Source organism: Myotis brandtii, unplaced genomic scaffold (assembly GCF_000412655.1).
Source record: "Myotis brandtii unplaced genomic scaffold, ASM41265v1 scaffold1044, whole genome shotgun sequence".
In the NCBI taxonomy this organism is placed as follows: Eukaryota; Metazoa; Chordata; class Mammalia; order Chiroptera; family Vespertilionidae; genus Myotis; species Myotis brandtii.
This window is the reverse complement of record NW_005353514.1, coordinates 120,540-142,229: the sequence shown is the minus strand read 5'-3', so window position 1 is coordinate 142,229 and position 21,690 is coordinate 120,540. Positions and strand designations below refer to the sequence as shown.

At 42.9% G+C, this 21,690-nt stretch overlaps 1 protein-coding gene across 1 annotated transcript in view; it reads left to right on the top strand.

Moving 5' to 3' along the window:
* MYRFL (myelin regulatory factor-like) overlaps positions 1 to 21,690 on the top strand; it is a 124,218-nt gene that overhangs the window by 43,237 nt on the left and 59,291 nt on the right. Inside the window, exons 3-7 of the mRNA XM_005856748.2 lie at positions 9,555 to 9,622; positions 9,712 to 9,955; positions 10,970 to 11,061; positions 17,142 to 17,292; positions 21,116 to 21,311. Coding sequence (XP_005856810.1) covers positions 9,555 to 9,622; positions 9,712 to 9,955; positions 10,970 to 11,061; positions 17,142 to 17,292; positions 21,116 to 21,311 — 751 coding nt within the window. The remainder of the gene's footprint in view (positions 1 to 9,554; positions 9,623 to 9,711; positions 9,956 to 10,969; positions 11,062 to 17,141; positions 17,293 to 21,115; positions 21,312 to 21,690) is intronic.

Below are 21,690 nucleotides of genomic sequence, written 5' to 3'. Positions count from 1 at the left end.
TTGAAGGAAAGGCCTATGATCAGATAACCGGTCATTGCTTGATAAAAACTGCCCGGTGCATGCAGTGAAATGGGACTGCAATAAAAATGTGAGCAAGAACAAGTGGAAACAGGCCCAGTTTATGACCACGGTGTGGTTGGGCTGATTCAATGAGCACTATACCTGTACGGCCTATTCAAATTCTCCAAGTGTGGAGTATTCTAAACACCAGGCTCTTTTCGCAGGTTAGTTTCATTCCTCCCAAGAGCCCTGGGATGTAGGTTTTCTTGCCTAGGCGCATAGCTAGTAAGTAGCAAAGCTGGTATCCACACCAGCTTTCCTACAAATCCTGATGACTTCTCCTCTATTATATTGCCTGTAAGTTGTGCTTTTAAAAAATGTCTGTGACAACTCTTTAAGGGACCTAAGAGACCGCTAGGCTGCAAATGTTACAAGAGCAGTTTGAACCTCATAGGCAGATCTTCAAATCTCAAACGTATTAAAAAATGGAATTATTGGCTCTGTAAAATAGATGCCCCTAAATGCTCTATGGAAAACTGGTCCCATGTGGAGGGTGAGGGTGGAGGATAAAAGTTCCATGATCAATAAATGAGCTTATGGCTCACTAGATTAAAATTAAATGATCCCCTTTACTGCAGTGCTTTTCAGAGCCTTCGCTGTGCTAAGGTGCAACTAGGAAGGCGAATGTCGTGCTCTTCGAACTTATTTGGCCATTCGCTGTGCTAAGGTGCAACTAGGAAGGCGAATGTCGAATGTCATGCTCTTCGAATTTATTTGGCCGGGAACTCCTGCTGGGAGGCCCACACCCGTGGATGAGCACTGGGATAGCTGCTCAGGGCTTTCTCACGTTTCTGTGTGAACCTGAGGGGTGTGCTGGCTGGGGCAGTCCTGTTGGTGGAGGTTCCTGAGATTGCCCTTACACCTTCATTTCCTGTGTGGCAGAGTTCAGGGCAGCTGTGTGCGCAGCAGGAGCGGCCGAAGTCCTCTCTAAGTCCCTGCGTTAGCCAGCAGTTACCTGCTGCAGACAAGGGGAGCTGTGCTAGCCGGATACAGTGGGACATGTCCAGGTGGAGAGCTGCTTGGAGGGAGGGAGGCTAGGTATGTCAGGGACAGCACAAACGCTGGAGGTGCAGTGAAAGAGAGGAAGCGTGTGTGTGTGTGTGTGTGTGTGTGTGTGTGTGTGTGTGTGTGTGGAGGGGGGGTGATTCTGGAAAATAGACTAGTGCACCTTCAAAACAGATTTTGTTTCCTTCAAAAACATGTGAGGTGACTCCTATTCACAGTGACTTCATAGGAGGGGCTTAGAGACACATTAGGTCCATGAAGCATCAACTCCAGATTTCATTTAATTTCACTCCAATAGTTGAGCTTAAGCATCTCATATTCTGGGATTTACCCAGGACTTGGCTTATTGGTGTTGGATGGCAAAATGAGGTAGGAGCGACCAGCTGCATGTTTAATTCTGCCACCGTAGTGTGGGGCTGATAAGCTCTTTACTGTGGTGTTGCGAAAGGCAGTGAGGTAATACACGTAGTTCTATGAGAAGAGCTTGTTAAAGGCTGTTTGAGTTCATTGACCCGTCTGACTTCTGGTTCAAACTGATTCAGTGGGAGAAGGACTAAGCAGAATCTTGGGCTAAAACATTGCTGCTGATTTCTCGATTTTAAAGATATTTGTGGAAAATGAAATAACTTAGAGTTTTGTGGGTTTTTAAAACTTTATTTATTTACTTATTCCTCACACAAGGATATTCTTTTCTTTGATTTTTTTTTAAAGAGAGTGAAAGGGGGAGAGAGAAACATCGATGTGAGAGAGACACATCGATTGGTTGCCTCCTTCATGCGCCCTGATTAGGGCAGGGATCAAACCTACAACTCAGATACGTGCCCTTGACTGGGAATTGAACCCATAACCCTTAGGTGTGCGGGCTGACACTCTAACTACCGGGGCAACACTGGCCAGGGCCTCTGGTTTTACATTTGATTAGGAGTGTCTGTATTGAGAACACCGTGTTCTTTAGAGCATGGACTCTGGTGATAGACCGCTTGACTCCAGCTTGATTAGTGGCCAGATGAATAACTCCTGAAGCCTCAGTTTCACTGCCTGTGGAATAGGCACAATAACAGTGCCTTTCACGTGGTGATAGTAGAGATCAGATGAATCAACACACGCAGAGAGCTAGCTGTGTGTCTGGCCCAGAGTAGGTTCTTCATACAGGTTATCTGTTTCTAAAGCAGCAGAGGAGGGTGGTGATGGGGTCAGGGTCCTTGCCATTTGCTAACAGGGGGCCACAGGGGAGGAGTGGCATCACGCTTTCCTTGCCTCTCGCTGCCCTGTCATGATTTTCTTAGGCTCCCCTATCCACTGACGCCACTTCTGCGACGACCCTTTCCTCGCCCAAGTTCTGGGTGGTGGGTACAAACCCTAAATAAGCTGGTCAAGTATTTATTGAGTGTCCACCATGTGCTCACAACTTGACATTATGCAACCACACACACACACACATACACAGAATATTAAGACATGCTCTTTATGTGAATGTCCATGTGGGAGGATAAATCATACCCGTGAAAAATTGAAGAAAATACTTTCAATAACAATTTTTGATAAAATTTAATGGGATACAACAGTGAACAAAACAGATGAAACTCTGCTAAGGGCAGTGTGGTAGGAAGCCGTCTGCCCTGGTAGGGCACCTCGGCATTTTTCTCTGAGTTAGTGGTATGTGGTTAAAGCAGGATGATTTTTTGGGGGTAAGTTTAAAGATTATTTTTAAATTCTTTACAGATAATGCATTTCCTTATCACCTCCTCTTCCCATTCCTTCACTGTTGCCCAGGTGCCACTCTAGTGGGAAGAGAAAGACAATGGCATAGAGTATAAAGTCATTCAGTAAGATAAGAAAAGTAAGCATAAGGTAAGGGGGTAGAGAGTGAGGGCTGGGGAAGGCTACCCTTTCACAGTGGGTGGTCAGGAAAGCCCTCCTGTGATACATATATGACTCCATGTAGTGTAAAAAAGCAGTAATTCACATTTATCAAGTACCAGGCATTTAATTTTGTACCAGGCCCTGTGCTAAGTTGAGCTCACTGTGTGATAGAACTTTAAAGAAGAGGCAGTTGGTATGCGAAGGCACTGCGTAGTCAGTGAAGAAAACTGGGGATTGGACTGTCAGATTGCCAGTAGCCCCAGCTGGGTGGTCACATGAGGCCCATTTCTTAATTCTGTGTGCCCTGCATGGTGCCTAGTGGAGCCATAAGCATACACTAGGTGCTCAATACTTGCTCAAGCCTGGTTGCATTCTGGAAGAAATACTGGATGCTTTGGGGGCAATATGCAGATGTCACGGATATATGTGTAACCTCAACCAGCAGCAGGGTCACGTCTAGTTTGCACCCTCTCTTTGGGTTTGCATGACATTCACCTTCCAAAAGACTGGATCTCCACTCATCCTGCAAAACAAGTTGTGTGTCTCAGACAAAGGGTTTAGAAGGCAAATTATTCTATTTCTTATCAGCAGCTAAAATTCTTCTTATTTTCACAACTCTCTCCTGCAGAAGCGAGAGACAGAGTTGGCCCCTCAAGGAGTGACTCATGGTGTCTGTTGCTTCCCAGGCCCACTTCATGAAATCTCATTGGCTTACTAGGTGAATTCAGAGCGGGAAGCCAACAACCAGTCTCAGGAGCATTCCTGGGATTCCTGACATGGTGCCTGTGATTAGGGAAGAGTTAGCAGTTTAGAAATAGTTCCAGATAACAGTGTTTTCCTTGAAGTTAATCATTGCCCTTGTTCTAACAATTTGCTTACTTATTTTAAATAACTTTCTTAGTTTGAAAGTAGCTATCATTAATTCTTTGCTCAAATTCTCTGAAAAGAACTGCCAAATTTCAATACGTTAAAATGCATCCAGCATGGAATGCAATGAAATAAAGGAGTAGCTTGTGATGCCTTTTGGAAGGGACACTACATTTTAAGGAATGCATTTAAAATGTTAACATTTTCATTTTAAATCCACCAACACACATTGCTGCCACTAAAAACAGGGGCCTTTGCTTCTCCACAAAGGAATGGAGCATGCATTCCTGCTTCTAATATGCCATATTTCCCGAGTAAACTTATAATTCACCTATGATGGTTATTTTTTATTCATATTATTGAATTCAGTGGTGCTGCTAATGTAAAGGTAACTTAACTGCCTAGAGTCTTGAATGTGGCATTGTAAGATCATACAGTCAATCACCAAATTTAATTCGTAGATTTATAAGAGTGATACATGTGCAGAATTTAAGAAGTCAAATGGTGCCATATACATGGCTTATAATGAAAACCAGCAATCTTCTGCCCTACTCCCAAGTCCCTGAATTTGGCTCTCCCAGAGGCAGATACTTTTTAACCCAGCGGTTCTCAACCTGTGGGTCGCCAACCTGTGGGTCATGACCCCTTTGGGGGTCGAACGACCCTTTCACAGGGGTCGCCTAAGACCATCGGAAAGCACATATATAATTACATATTATTTTTGTGATTAATCACTATGCTTTAATTATGTTCAATTTGTAACAATGAAAATACATCCTGCATATCAGATATTTACATTACGATTCATAACAGTAGCAAAATTACAGTTTTGAAGTAGCAACGAAAATAATTTTATGGTTGGGGGTCACCACAACATGAGGAACTGTATTAAAGGGTCGCGGCATTAGGAAGGTTGAGAATCACTGTTTTAACCCGTTTAGATATTTCTACCACCTTTTATTTAAATAATGCTTTTTTAAAAAATTTATCTTTATTGTTGAAAGTATTACAGATGTCCCCTTTTCCTCCCCCATTGACCTTCTCCACCCTGCTCTCATGCTCCGCAGCCCCCCCGCCCCCCTCGCCCAGGCCTTCAATGAACTATTGTCTGTGTCCATGGGTTATGTATATATGCATATAAATTCTTTGGTTAATCTCTCCCCCCCACCCCCTCCCTCTTTTATTGGTCTTCTTACTTTATACATTTTAATAACTTAATGTTATCTCAGAAATGTGGAACCTTCAACTGTGTAATTCCATTTATCCCCCAATCCCATCCTCTATACTATAGTTGTCCTCAGTATTATAACTACACACATTATAAGCTCTACAAGATAATGTCATAATTTTTGCTTGCTACAGTCCTATGTATTTTTTGAAAAATTAATTTGCATTCAGATATAGACCATTTTTTATTCTCTGCATTTTTTCCTAAACTTTCAAGTTTTCATCTGTCTTTCCCTTTAGCCTGAATAATGCCTTTAGCATTTCTTATTGTGCATATCTATTCACGGATTCACTTAACAATTGTTTTTATCTAAAAATGTCTTTATTTTGCTTTCATTCTTGAAAGATAGTTTCATTGGATATAAAGTTCTAGATTGTCAGTTTTTATTTTCTCTAGCACTTTAGAGATATTGGGCTGTCTTATTGTTCCCTGGAGATTTTGATTAGAATTCACTGATCATTTAGTCCAGTGATTCCCAAAGTGGGTGCTACCGCCCCCTGGTGGGTGCTGCAGCGATCCAGGGGGGCGGTGATGGCCACAGGTGCATTTGTTTTAACTTTTTTTGTATTACCTTTCTATTCTGAGTTCAATAAATAGTTTCATAATTTCAAACTTCAATGTTTCTAATTTACACCTTTCTTTACTATATTTTACGAAAAAGGTAGAAACATTAATACATATATCTTTCTGTTTAATTGCTATTAAAATTTAAAAAAAATTAATTTCCAGGGGGCGCTGAGTAATATTTTTTCTGGAAAGGGGGCGGTAGCCCAAATAAGTTTGGGAACCACTGATTTAGTCACTGTTACTTTGCATGTAATACGTTGTTTTTCTTTGGTTACTTTTGAAGCTACTTTTATTTTTGGTTTATGGCTATGTGGCTCTGATGGCCTAGGTGTGGTTTTCTCAATATCTACCTTGCTTAAGATTGCTGAGCTTCTTGAACCCATACATTTATGTCTTTTACCAAATTTGCTCCACCCTCTCCATAAGTTCCTGAATCTCTTTTAATTCATTTTTTCCTCTGTTCTCTAGATTGGATGATATCTATTGATCTATCTTCAAGTTCTTTTATACCACCCAGTGATTTAAAATTTTTTAAAATGTTCATATCTAAAATTGTCTTCAATTCTAGAATTTCCATTTAGTTCTTTTTTAATGGTGTCTATATCTTTGCTGAGATTTTATATTTAAAAATTTTTTTACAAACACATTTTCTTCTACTCCTTTAAGCTTAGTCACAATCACTGCTTAAAATTCCTTTTTGCTAATTTAGTATCTGAATCAGTTCTGGATTAGTGTCCACTGACTGTTCTTTCCCTTGAGGCTGGGCTACATTTTCCTGTTTCTTTATTGAGTAGTTCTCTTTTTGTTGTTGTTGGAATAATGAATTGTATATTTATGGATAACATTCTTTTAGGAGCTGTTTTCTCAATTTATTTCTCAACTTAGAGTTGGTAACCAAAAGATACTTATTCCTACTAAGTCACTGAGGAATTCTTAATTGTATCCTGGGCATTGTGATTCTCTGGATTATCTTATATTCCTCTGAAGAGTATATACAGGGTGTCCTCAAAATGTATACACACTTTGAATATTTATTAATTCCAATGGGTTAAATCTAAAAACAACAACAACAACAGCAACAAAACCCATCAAATGAGCTATCAGCTGTTAAAGTGTGTATAAGTTTTTTGGGACACCCTGTATATTTTTGTTTTACCAGGCAATTACTTTGCCTAGACTCAATTTGGGCAGTAGCTCAAATTCAATTTAGTCCTTTTTTCGTTGGCTGGGCTGTGTGAATTTAGCCCCACACATGGATGGCTCAGGAGTCACCCAGACATTTGGGCAGAGTTTAACTATAAAATCTGGGGTTTCTACTCTTTAGATCTCTCTTTTCCAAGATTTCTCTTTCACTTTCAGCAGCTGTGTTTGCCTCACACTCTGTTCTCTGATTCCTTAGGCCTGAAAGTTTGTAGGTTTCTATGGGCATTTTAGCTGTTTTGTGGTTCTGACTTTAATCGGCCCTAAAGCTAAGAGCTGTAAACAAGTAACTCATCTTACGCCATTATCTCTGTCCAAGTTTCAGTGCCCCTCTATAATCTTCTTGCTTTTGCCCACTTTTCATTGTTTTGGGGTAGATTAATCCCTCCACCCCCCCAGAGTTCATAGCTTTTATCTGGGGAGGGTCAGGTCTGGTAGGAGCTCACCAGCAGAAGAGCTTTTTGTGATTCTTTTGCACTCCTTACTTATCTAGCATCAGTGGTTCTCAACCTGTGGGTCGCAACCATTGGAAAACACATATAGCATATCAGATATTTAAATTACGATTCATACTAAAGAGAAAATGAACAAATGGGAGTACACCAGCAGAAGAGCTTTTTGTGATTCTTTTGCACTCCTTACTTATCTAGCATCAGTGGTTCTCAACCTGTGGGTCGCAACCATTGGAAAACACATATAGCATATCAGATATTTAAATTACGATTCATAACAGTAGCAAAATTACAGTTATGAAGTAGCAACGAAAATAATTTTATGGTTGGGTCACCACAACATGAAGAACTGTATTAAAGGGTCGAGGCATTAGGAAGGTTGAGAACCACTGATAGCTGTTTGTTCTCTGTCTTTAACGTGAAAGGCTTTCACGTTAAATGTCTGTTCCTTCCTTGTTTGTTCTTGTTTACGATATTCTGTGTGCAAGCCATTCTTCTCACAAAGGACGAGCTTCGTTGTGGAGTGATCGGGCAGGGACTGGCCATCGTCTTGGGTGACTTCAAAATATGATTGTCCCCCCCCTCCCCCAGCACATCCGAATATTCTAGGGAACAACCTTCCATTTCTCACCGTGAGAAACCTGCTTGAACGCCTGCAGAGCCAAGTTGAGGAAAGGTCTCAGTTCAGCATTTGGACTTTTAATTAATCTTCCCATTTTTAGCCCAGGAGCTCCATAGTCTCCTGGGATTCATTTCCCCAGAGCGGAAGCTTTGTCAGCTTCTGTGGGGGGTTGGAGGTAGTTGTCTGGCGGTACAGGTTGGGGAAGATGATCTAAGGGTCCGGCTGTTCCTTCATCGAATTTTCAAAGGATCCTTTTATTTTCAGCCCCTGAATCCAGAGGCTCCTGGTAACTCCCATGACTTGGGCTTCTCTGGGTTTGTATTTGAATTAAATAATTTCCTGTTGGCTCCTACGTCCCCTCTGTCACCCAGGAAGTCTTATTTCGGCTTTTTCCACCCTGTGATTCAGTTCCCATCCACACGACTTCTGTCTGCACCAGAGTCATTGAAATAGGGTCTGGTGTGGTCTCTGCTCATGCGCTCCACGTTCTTTTGTGTTTATGCTTCTTTATTCCTTTACTTTCATTCGGGTGGGGTTTTTGGAGAACTTTAGAAGTATGTCTGTTCTCTTTTCCCTTATTAATAAGAAGTGAATAAATTATAAAGGGTCAATTTGAGAAGAAAGCATAACTTTCCTAGCAAATAATAAAAGCAGACTTTTCTCTGTATTGTACAAGGGTGAAGTCTTAATCAACCAAGAAAAACATGACGGCTTACTCTCCAGCAATAGAATCAAGTGGAGGGTGGTGGTGCTTATGTATGACTTAGGGTCACAGACTTTCTTTTTTTAAAAAATATTTTTATTGATTTCAGAGAGGAAGGGAGAGATAGAAACATCAATGATGAGAGAGAACCGCAGATCGGCTGCCTCCTGCATACCCCACACTGGGGATCGAGCCCGCAACCCAGGCATATGCCCTGACTGGGAATCGAACCAGTGACTTCCTGATTCCTGGGTTAACCCTCAACCACTGAGCCACACCTGGCCGGGTGGGTCACAGACTTTCAGAGCCATTAGGGACTTGTAGGTTTTTTGGAACATAAGTTTTCACACTTTGTTAGTAGTGGTACTCATTTTTTAAAATAAAATTTTACTTGCACCTCAATATATAAATGTTATGGTCCCTCTGTCCCCCCCCCCAAGGTATTAAAAAATTTCTTTTATAAAACCCTGAGCTACTTCCAAGAACTTTGGGATCTCCCAAAGCACATCTGGAAAACTCTTGCTTTAGTTGTCTTAGCCCAAACTGTATCTCTCTGGTGTACGTGCTTTCAAAATGTTCAAAAGCAATAGTAATGTTAATTTAAGTTTACTGAGCACTTTCTAGGTTTGGGGCATTCTGGGTTTGCACACAGTATCTCATTTAATTCTCACAGTGAAGCTATGAGGAAGGTGTAATGAATATTCCCCATTTGTAGGTGAGGAAACCAGGGCCTGGAAAGGCTCGGTACTTGTTTATGGAGACACAGCGGAGAAGTGGAAGAGCTGGGACTCAAACCCAGGTCTGTCTGACTCAAAGCCCATTCATTTAATACAGGACGCTGGGCGTGGTCTGGTGGGCTTTGGCCCCTGGAGCACCTGGAGCCGTCCCTGGAGGCGCTGTACACGGAGGGCCGCCTCCGCTTGTGACAAAAATATAATGATGGAATAGTTACTACAAAAAAGCAACGCATGTCTGGTTTATCCTCAGGCAACGCCAGCTCCCAGATACCCCACCCTACTCCGCATCAGACTCCTGCTCTCCTCCACAGGTCAAAGGTGAGTGCCCCGCTCCTCCCGCACAACGTGCACCTTCTTCAACTCTGGGTGGCGGGGAGGAGGCCCTTCTCACCTGTGTGTCCCCGCAGGGGCATGCTGCCCGACGGTGGGGACCCCAGCTGCTCTTCTCCACTCTGCTGCTGCACCCGGGGCACTGCCTGCGCACCCCGCACAGAGCTCCTCCGACGTGAGCGACTCCGGCCTTGCCCACCACGACTTCCACAACTGCTGCCCAGACACCGGTCACCCCGCCACCGCCCTGGACCAGTCTGTGTCCTCCCATCTGGGGATGGGTTGTTCTTACCATCAGCAGCCTCTGTGCCACAGCCCTGGGTAAGGAGCGAGATATTTAGTTATGAAAGACCTCAGAGCAGCCCGCCCCAGGCAGTGCCAGTAGAGAGTCAGTGAACAGTGGCGTCCTGTCCAGGAGATGGCAGTGTTGAGACACAGATTAGACATGGCCAGGCCCGGTGCTCTTGGCTTTACCATCTATTCATTTAAAACACACTGAACCCAAGGTCCTTCTCATTCAATGAAAGCTAAAGTGTCAGGAGTGCGTAGGGAGAGTCTGGGTGGTGGAGAGCGCCCTGTTTGCTCGTGCAGCCTCAGGCAGAGTACTCGAGGGAATTTGTGCCTGAGCTCTCAGAAAAGTATCTCTCAATTGAACATTCACTAATATTCCTTTCTTCTTTTTTCCTTCCTCTCCCCCCTTTTCCCCTTTCATTCCAACTGTTGGGCCTAGAAGATGGCAAAAAAGAGTAAAGGCCATAGAAAATTGTGGTAAAATTCCATGTGAAAAAAAATTTCAGGTGTAAAATATATACTTGTATTTTAAGCTGGTATCTTCTCTGTCTCAATGAGTCCTATGTCTTTGTCAGTTTATTATTTTATTTTTCTAAAGATTTTAAATTGAATTTTAGAGAAAGAGTAAGGGAGAGGGAGAGAGAAACATCAATTGGTGCATGGCCCCGGGGGATCGAGCCTGCAACCTGGCCATGTGCCCCGACCAGGAATCAAACTGGCAACCTTGTGGAGCACGGGAAGACACCCAACCAACTGAGCCACACCAGCCAGGGCTGTCAGTTTATTTTTCAAGTAGGTGAATCCGGGTCCATTGAGTAAGGGAAAATGAAGTTTGAGACCAGTAGGACTCATGGAATAGGGGCTTGCTTTGTCCACTCCATGCATAGACCTGGTTTTGCAGACTAGTAAGAGCCCAAGGAACATTAATTCATTAGAATTAGACTTAAGAAGGCAGAGAACAGAAAACTGGGACATTAAATTTTATTTACTGTGACATGGAGAGCAAAGAAGGAGCCTGACTTCATTTTGGTTTCTTGATTTTAGGGCCTCATTACCACCAACAAAGAAGAGAAAGGGCACACAGACGCTGGAGGACTCCGGGGACTGTCCAATGTGGGCCCAGGACTCCAGACCAGGTGAGCCAACGGGGAGGGGCAAGGGCGAGGAGGAAGGAGGGGGGCGGGGTGTCACTGCCCAGCCCATTCAGTCAGGGCTTTTTTTTTTAACTAGCCTTGGAGCAGCCCTACAAAATTTTCTCTCTCTCATATAAGGACAGTGATTGGCCCTGGGAGTTTAATTCTTCCCTATTGTCATAATGGTTCTTGCAGTCTTAGGTGGGGTCATACAGGAGCTCCCAGGAAGAGATGCCATTCACTCTCTTTGCTGCAGATGGCACACCAGTCCTTTTAATTGCAGGACAGTGTGTCTCCGAGGACCCAGACCCCAGGCCTGGGGGAGATGTGCAACTGGCAGCACCTTCAAGAGCCTGCGGTGTGCTCACTGCTCTGTCAGTGCCGGTTCCTCCACGGCACTGTGCACAGGGGGCAGGGGGCAGGGGACAGTCAGAGCTGACGCAGTCAGCCTAGGTGGGGTCCCAGATCCTGTCTTCCTAACAAGCTCCCAGTGATGGATGCTGCTGCTCACGGCAGTTATTATGAGAAGCACGACTTTTAGAGGATTTCTCCAGGGGAGCAGGAAGGTAGAGAGTTGAGTTTCCCTAGCATTTATTTCAAGTTAGCAGGTTCCCAGTAGCTCTTCAAAATTTTGTAACATCATTTTAGAAGTCTTTTAGCACAATCATCTGATGCCCAAGTGGTCAGCCTACTTTGTTCTTTGTCTTCTATAACATGTGACACATTGTGTTTTTCTTTGTCTTATATAACATGTGACACATTGTGTTTTGAGCTTAGAGACGTGATCGAGTTGAGAAAAGTTGGGTATTTTTTTTAGTCTGGAGCTTTGAACTTCAGAATTTTCAGAGTAAATGCTATGGTACTTGCTAGGGAAATGGATAATACTACACATCAGTTCTATTAGCCACTGTAAATAGTTAAAGGTAGGCGGTGTGAAAGCGCCCACTGAGGTCACTGCTTCTGCCTTTCCCAGCTACACAAGAGCTGGTGCTTTTAGGGACCTCTGGCCTCAGCTCCAGCCTGGGCCCAGGGGGTCCTTCAGCGGACGATGCCTTCACCCTTCAGCCGACTCCCACACATTGCCACCTCCTGGGAGTGCTGGGGCAGAGTTGTGCTGGACATCAGGCCTTTGTGTGTCCAAACCTCCTACGGTCTTTTATGTTGCATAGATCCACTGTGGTCAGCAGTTGCTTGATTTTTCTTATTCCAACCGTAGAAATACAAAATGCAAAATAAGGGCCCCTTTCCAGATGATGTAGAGCTCTCCACCCACCTTCCTAATTTCTGCAGACATCCTTGCATCCAGCCTTCAGCTTCAATATGATTCTCAAACACAAAAGGCTGAGTGCATTCCCAGCCAGACGAGAGGACCATCTGTTCGCTCTCCCACAGAGGCACCAGCTCACTGAGAGTACCAGGCGCGTCACCCAAACCTTCCAAGGGTTTCCTCACGTAACCAGATGCGTCTTTCCTCGCCCTGGTCATTTCAGAGTTAAGCTCCACCCTGTGATGAGTTTCTGCTGCCTGTCCCCGGAAAGGGCATTGATGTGTCACCATCTCCAGAGAACAGCCATGGAAGCCTGTCTGAAATGTCCCAGCAGATAGGAAACCTTGAGTCCCTTGTTGAACACCCATTCAAAGGTCATTGAAATGCTGGTGAAGACAATTGGCTCTAGACAATGGTTCTAGAATAATAATGAGCAGATGGGGAATAAAAGGCGGGGGAGCAAACTCAAGTAATTCCAAGTGCCACGTTTTCATTACAGTTTATGTTTTCAGCAAACATTTTCTAGTGGGGAGCTCAGATGTGGTGTTACTGAGGCCCAGGGTTTTCACCAAGGTGCTGGGGAATGGCATGTAGGTAGAGGAAGGGGGAGCTTATGCTAGGCTTATAGTCAGGGATTTGATGGGAGGTAATATTCTGGTGACCTTCTTCCCAGCAGTTCACTTGGGCCAAGTTTTCCAAGATCCCCATTTTTAGGGCTCATAGTGTAGAATTACTGGGTTGCTTTGAGCACATGTAACATCTTGCTCTGAGAGAAGGCAACTGGAAGGCAGGCTCCTGTTAGCTGGCTCTGACCCCATGTGGTCTGGATCCCAAATATGAGAGGGTTCCTGGTCCCACCTAATCGGAACCCCAAATATTAAAGGGTCCGTGGCCTCATATGGTTTGCACATCAAATATAAAAGGGTTTGTCAGCTCCAGAGTTGTGACCTTTGGCCCTCACTGAGAGGTGCAGCGGCTGAATTCACACTATAGAGTCAGAAGACTGTCTCATCTCTCTAGCAACTAGGAACTTTTAAAGCCTCCCTTTTCTTGATTGTCAGCTAAGAGTCACAAGTTCTACTTCACCATTTTCCAAGATTATTAAAAAAAGAGTGCATAAAAATATTTTGACATTGAAATCTAAGCTATGAGTTTTCTCCAAAAAGTTGGGACTTGGGCAGTTTGCTGCCTTCACATTTCTGCTTCTCTCTTCTGTTACATTTTCTCGAGAAATCCTACGTGTAGCATGAAGGGAAGAGAAAAGTCTGAATCCCGACTCTTCCACTTAAATGCTGTAACACTAAGCAAGTTATTTCAGGTCTGTGAACCTGTTTCCACATTTGTTGAATGAGACTAAGAATCCTTTCTTCATAACCACTTTCTAAATCTGTTTGGTTGCATCTACTAAAGCACATCTTATGACCCAGCGATTCCATGCCTAGAATATACCTAACAGAAATTTGTACATAGGCCCACTAAAAGACATGCACAAAAACAGTCATAGCAATATTACTCATAATAGCCACAAACTGAAAAGAACGCAAATGACCATCAAGGGCAGGATAAATAGTGGTATAGTTGTACAATGGTGTACTATACAGCAATGAAAATGAACAAACAATTGCCATTTACAACAATAAAAAGTGAATCGCATAAACATAATTTTGGGCAAAAGAAACCATCACATAAGAGTACCTATCATATCATTCCATTTCTGTAAACTTCTCTATGATGTTAGAGTTCAGAATAGTGATTATTCTTGGGCGGAAGAAAGCAGTGATGGGAAGAGGGCAGGGGGCGTGTCTTCTAGAGTGCTGGAATATTCTATTTCTTGATAATGGTAGTTAGCTGGTATAATTCATTCTATAAAAAAGTATCAAATTGTGTATTAATGATCGTAATCCATTGTGTATATTATACTTCAATAAAGAAAGTTTATTAAAAAGAGGTCCTTACCTTGAAGATGAGTTAATGTTGACGAGGAACTGTGTCAGGTGTCTGGGACAGTGCCCTTGGGTGCAGAAAACACACAGGAATAGTAGATGTTATTAGTAATATTAGTAAGTTCTTGAATAGGCTCAAGCTTGTGCCGAAATTTTGGTGTGAGCCTGTGGTCCCAGATTCTGATCCCTGGGATTCACCAGCTGGTAGCCAGCTTCCAGAGGAGCCAGGCTTTGTCAGTCCTTTTGGAGTGGCTGCTCCGATACCCTTGCTGCCAGGATGAGAAAGGGTGGGAAGTGCCATTATCCTTGAGGACAATGCCTTCTTCCCACTGCACACCCTCCCTACCAGCAGGAGCAGAGCTGGCTTTGGGCTGCAATGCCTTCTTCCCACTGCACACCCTCCCTACCAGCACCTGCAGGAGCGGAGCTGGCCTTGGGCTCCTTCCCCTGGCACCTTGCCCTTGCCACCGTGCTTGAGTGGGAAAGGGCCTGAATCAGCTGGTATTCTCACATCAGATAGTGTGACCATGGAGGCCAAGAAATGTAGTATTTACCAAGGCTTCTTGGGAATAAGTCACCTGAGCTGAAACAAGTACGTGTGATGATGACACCACTGTCTAAACTCTTACTGGTGATAGACACTATGCTAAGCACTTATAGACATTACTCATTGAATCCCTTCAATAATCCTGGGAGGTGTCATAAGGTTACTCCCATTTTGCAGATGAAGAAACTGAAGCCCAGAGTCCTTAAACCATTCCCTGAGATCAGATAGCCATTGAGCGTAGAGTTGTGATTGAAACTCTTTCCAAACTTGAGGTTCTTGAACTTCACCTACCTTCTCTTCATTGGAGGAGAGAGGAAGGAGAGCTGGAAGAACCAGTTTCTCCCTTTCTCTGAATTTGGTATAAACAGGAGACTATTAGAAAGGTTTGTTGTTGTTGTTGTAGTTTTGAAAATATTTAAGGCCAGATAACTTTTGGAGGAGTGAGGACACAAAGAGCTCCTTGCATTGCTGACCTCCTCATTCACAGCTGGGAAAACATTTCTCAGGGTTTTGAGAAATCATTCCCAAATCCATATTTACAAAAACCCAAAAAAGTAGATGTGTTGCTTAGGTGACATGTAATAGTGATACCCCAAGAAAAGCACATTTTCTGTGGCATTTGGGATCAAAAGCAACCTGAAGCACCTCATTTATTTATTTTAAGAAGTCCTCAATCTATATATATAAAAGGCTAAGCAACCAGCTGACTGGTTGACTGGCCAACCGGCTGGTAGCTATGATGCGCACTGACCACCACGGGGCAGACACTCAACCCAGGAGCTGGCGAGCTACAGCAACTTTGCAGAGTGCCCTCTCGCACTCTAGGACCTCAGGGGATGTTGGACTGCCGGTTTTGGCCCAATCCTCACAGGCCAGGCCAAGGGACCCACCTGCCGGAGGGACCCTTCTCACTCCACAGATGCCCTTTGAGCCCTGGCCATCTGGCCCAGTCCCACCTTGCCGGCCACCTTCTAATTAATTTCCTTTCAATGTGCACGAATCTGGGCACCGGGCCTTTAGTGAAAGTGTAAAGAAAGAAAGTTGGGTGAGTGAAAGGAAACCCGGTCACACCCCCCTGCATTTTCCCAAGCTGTGGGCTAAGTGCGCTCTGTAGGAGCTAATGTCATATTTCTGCATCGTTCTTACAGCCTGCACCTGATTTCATGAACAACCACTGTTTCCCTTTCACTCCTGATGCCAGGCATGAGTAATGGTGGAGGAGTTCAAAGAAAAGGGGAACAGCAAACGTACCCATCGACTTTACATTAAAATTATCTGTGGTTGAATCGTACAGTTTGGAGGCACACTCAGATTAAGACAACGTGCAAGTTATGCAAAAATAGTAGCTTGCACGTGCGAAATTGCTGTCACTCTCTCCTGGTATCAGCTTCTGAAAGTGCTGTCACTATATTTTCTCTGCTGTGTAACGTTGCAAGTTGGGCAGGACACCTGTTTTCATTTCTGTTTCACAGTTGAGGGAAGTAGGACACTATGTGAAAAAATAACTCATCTAAGTTCAAAAGCTAGTTGGACCACAGAATCTTGGTGCCACCAGGGACCTGTAACGAATTAGAATATACTGTTTGCAATGAACAAAAACAAATAAACAAAAGACAAAAACCCAAACCTCAAACTGCCTTAAGCAACAAATAAACAAACAAACAACAAGCAACTAGAGGATTTACTGACTTCTGTAACCCAAGAGTTTAAGATTGGATCCCAGAACTCAAATCACCCCATCAGACTGGGTGCCCTTCATTCTCAATGTGCCTTCTACTGTGCTGGCTTCTTCCCAGAGAGGCTTGTCCCTCATGTCCCCAGATGGTGCCAGCAGCTCTTGGAGATGTATCTCCCAGGTTCAAACCTCATGCAAAAATCGCAGCATCTTTGAACCTGCATTCTAGTGGTGCTGAAATCCACTCTGCTTGGGTTGGATTAGGCCAGGTGTCTATCTGATGCAATTATTGATACTCTAGTGAATGCTGTACTTGGATTGGCCAAGCCTGGCTGGGTCTCCCACCCTCCTCAGGCTGAGAGTGGACTTCGCTGGGACCACACAGAATGGAAGTGAGGAGATGCTGTGCAGGATGAGGGCAATGTCTCCAACAAGTACTCACCCTGGCACCTTAGAGACCACTGACCTCAAGCTGCTCTTTCTATAGATGAGGAAACAAGGCTAGCCGCATGCCTCCTGCCTCCCAACCCTGTTGCTTCCCACACAGTCACTCTGCCTTCTAATGGCCTGTTCATTAGCTCCAAGCAGCTGTCTGTGAGTCAAGGAAAAGCAGCCTTGTGGGAAAGATCTGACACACCTATTTCTTTGCAGTGACGAGTAGGAGTTACAGCAGCGAAATGCAAGACCACGGCAGTGAGGGACAGAACATGATGCCTGCTGACCAGTGCTCCCCTGCTCTGAAGTGGCAGCCGTACCAAAGTGTTCCTTGGCATAGTTTATTAAATGGTCATTACGAAAAACTGTAAGTGGCCTTAGGAATCCCTTGTGGTGGGCTGGAGGGTGAGGGGAGAAAGGCAGTGCTAACTCTTAAGACTAAACCCAAGGATCTGTGATTTGATGCCACCCTGGCCAAATGGGGTGGGCCAGTGAGAAGGTATGTCTTACTCCCTATGTTTTGCATTCTCACTAATGAGTAACTGGGACATGGGTTTCTGGCCTTCATGAATCCAGACTCATAAGTCTAACTCCTTATAATTTGCCCACTGAACAATGCAGGAGGAGGGACTCTTTCTCAGATCACATGCCCAGTTTTTTGTTGTTGTTGTTTTGTTTTTTGTTTTTTTATTGATTTCAGAGAGGAAGGGAAAGGGAGAGAGAGATAGAAACATCAAAGATGAGAGAGAATCATTGATTGGCTGCCTCCTGTACACCCCACACTGGGGATTGAGCATGCAACCCAGGCATGTACCCATGACCGGAATTGAACCTGGGACCCTTCAGTTCGAAGGCCAGCGCTCTATCCACTGAGCCAAACCAGCTAGGGCCACATGCCCAGTTTAAACTAAAATCTGGAAAATAACCCTGACTGGTTATTAATACAAAGTATTCAGAAATGGAAATCAAAGCATACAAAATATCCTTACACTGGGAAAGTTACTCCTTATTCTTATGACATTATGGTTTCAAGAAACAAACATGAAATTATACATTATTGCTCTTAAACATTCTTTAAGACTTTTCTATATTCCCTAAGATATAATTTACCCATCTACATCTTCTAGAATTTTCGTTGATTATAAATGAATGCTTTCTCAGAACACTAGAAAATGTTAGTGGCTATAAAATAAAATTTTCAAGAAATAAAAAATAATATGAAATAAGAAACGTCGGCCTACAAACTTGAGGGCCTTCGTGGTATTTTCCAAATTCAAGTATAACTTCTTTAAGAGCAAAAATTATCATTAGGACTTTAATGTAAGATGAACTAGAAGGAAGAAATATTTTCCTTAAAACAAAATCTAAGGAGTTAAGTAGAGGTAGAAGAGGGCATAGAGGAGATAAATGGTGATGGAAAAATAAAATAAATTATTTTTTAAAAATCGAAGGAGTTGAACAGATTTGGGAGTTGATGTGTTTAATTGGAGGCAGAAAGAAGCAAGTTGCTAATTGTATCACTGAAATGTCACAGCTTTGTGTCTTTGCCATTGTGTGCACTTAGAAAAAGAAAGGAGAGTCCATAGGTCTTGGTTTTGAGTCTCAGTCTTCATTTGATTATCTTTTGCGGGGGAGGGGGGGTGTCCCATATTCTATCTTAAATATGAGGACCCAGGTATGAAACTCACCCACATGCACAGTAATTTATTTATTTATTTATTTTAGTGTTGTTCACATATTAGTTTTTTAAAAAATTATTTTATTGATATTTTACAGAGAGGAAGGGAGAAGGATAGAGAGTCAGAAACATCGATGAGAGAGAAACATCAATCAGCTGCCCCCCGCATACCCCCTACTGGGGACGTGCCCGAAACCAAGGTACATGCATGCCCTTGACCAGAATCGAACCCGGTACCCTTCAGTCTGCAGGTCGACGCTCTATCCACTGAGCCAAACCAGCCAGGGCGACATGCACAGTATTTTAATTGACACCTTTTAATTCTTTCTAATCTCTCTGCATCTGAGTTAATCAAGTTTTCCAGGTGACTGTTATCTCTCTTTTTACTTGAATAGGTTATATTTTAAAGCTTATTTGAACTGCCAATCTATTCTCGACTGATCTAGAAAAAAAGGGGAACACTGGCAGAATCAACTCAAAGGTGAAAAGGAAGATTTATTTTGAAGCCACAATTCGCTTTCTTAAGCAAAAAGGAAGGCAATATTCATCTGGCCCTCTTGGTTTCACTACTCAGATCATTGGGAAAGAAAATCACTTGTGAATTCTTAGGTTATTATGTCTAATTTGTTACAAAAATATTGTTTCCTTAAATTACCTAATTAATGTTAGGGAGTTGAAAATTTATCTGATCTCTTTTTTTCCTAGATGATATTTAAAACCTGTGTTAAAAAGAGCTTTTAAAAATCCAGTTAAGATGACTTTATAATTAACTTTTGATATCAAAAACAGAATTGCTATGCTTAAATAAATAGATTTCTTAACCAGAGATTGGTGTTTAAGATTCAGAATCATCTTCAGCAGTATAATTGTTGTTTGGTTCAGTTTCTGTTATAGCTATCCTTAAATTTCAGGCTCATATCTGAGCTGTCAGCCTTACCTGCTCCCTTCAGAGTTTTTGACAGTGAAACATGGAAGATCACAACATGATATTTCCTTTTTTCTTAACCAAGACAGTTCTTATTACCCTCTGTCGGAAAATCTATATAGTTCAACCCACGTAGCCTTTAGATGAGCAAATCAGCAGATTAGTTCTAGAAACCCGAGTCAATATAAAGTTCCCAGATGGCATAAGACATGTGGTCTTTATCAAATTCTTCATTCAATGGATTTTCTTGCCCTCACTGTGATTATGGAGCCTTTGACTGATCAGCTCCTTGAGGGTAATCAATGACCTGGTGACTTGATTCATTGAGAAGGTGCTTTACCTGCAAAGAACTAACACTATTTACCCAAGAGGCCCATTAATATTTTCTGTCTCTGGAATTAGAGGACAAATTAGAAACTCTAGGTTGTTCATTAAAATGGCGGCCTTTCAAATGGAGATCCCAGGATGCAAAATTCCACAGTAGCAGAGAGCGCAGCAGGAAGGACTGCCTCTTCGCCCGGGGTCGCAGGAAGGAGCTTCCTTCCCAGGAAAACCCCACATTCAGAATCCTCGGTGAATTAGAAGTCGTGTTCTGTAGCTACAACATCCGTAAAAAACTCGCAAAGGAGTTTTCAACCTTTATATTCTCTTCTCTACTTGATAATGTTTCACATTTAACACGTTTTATTGGGGGGAGGGAGGCTAGGTTGGAGATGGAGGAGACCAATGGGGGGAAAAGGGACATCTGTAATACTTTCAACAATAAGGATAAATAAAAAGGAAACGTATTTAAATATGTAAAGATGTTGAATTAATTAAGCATTTAATGAAACATGTGACATTCTATTGAAAATGATTTGATAAAACCAGGAAAGAATACTAAATGTATTCTTTTAGCCACTCCACCACCATTGATGCCTTTCTGCAGAAATAACCAGCACAGTAGGTTTCCGGTGCAGTTACCAGATTGGGTGGATAAAAAGGGAATGAGCACACTCCAGAGAAAGCAAGTTTTCAATCGTAGGATGACTGGCTCTGGCTGATCTGGTGGAAAGCTATCCCTGGTATTTCTGACCTGCCTGTTTTACTCATAGGATCACCAGCGGGCGGAATATTCATTCATCTGAGTGACTGTTTGAGAATGGTGTTGCTGATAAAATTTAGAGACTTCTTTTTTTTAAAGGAGGAAAAAGATAAATTCTATCCCAGATATTTCACAAGTCTGAGTAATGCGGTGACTTCCCAACGTAGCCTATGCCTTCCTATCGGACAGTGGAGTGAAATTAGAAGTCTAGAAAGCACAAAGGGAAAAGGCAGGCTGAGGAAATGATGCCTCCACTTGGCAAGAGTTGTGCTCCTTCCTTGTGAGAAGATAAAAAGCTGTGAGAGAGCCAGCTGTGTTTTGAAATATCATTTTCATTTTCTCAGTTAAAAATTCACAAAATTGATTGATTACCTGGTAAATATAGCAAAAGGAACTTCCTGCAACATATTTTCTTGAAATGTTTACACAAATAATGTGGTTAATGAAAGAAAGTGTGTAGAAAATATTTGTAAAACTGGTTTCTTGTATTCCTCTTTTCATAGACCCAATATAGGCTATCGAGTTGTCACAGACAAAGGATTTAATTTTTCACCAGTAGATGAAGCTTTTGTTTGCCAGAAGAAGAACCATTTTCAGATAACCATCCACATCCAAGTTTGGGGAAGTCCAAAATTTGTCAAAACCCAAACGGGTCTAAAGCCAATAGAAATGTTTTACTTGAAAGCTTTTGGGGTTAAGGTAAGTTTATAGTTCCTTCCATTTAATTCAGCGAACATTTATTAAGTGTCCCAGGTGTCTGTTGCTGCATAACAAACTACCTCAAATCTCAGCAACTTAAAATACGGAAAATCACTTATGTGGGTCACAAATCTAAAACTTGGTTAGGGGTTTGCTCTGATAGCTCACCTCTGTTCAGGAGTCATTAGCTGGGGCAGCTCAGCTGGGCCTGGATCCAATTTGCAAGATGGCTCACTTACATGTCTGTCAAGTTTGTGCTGGCCATCAGCCAGGAGCTCAAAGGGGCAGTGGCTGGGAGGCCATGGCTCGTCTCTATGTGACCTCTCTGCAGGATAGCTTGTGCTTCCTCACAGCATGGTGGTGGTGGTGGTGGTGGTGG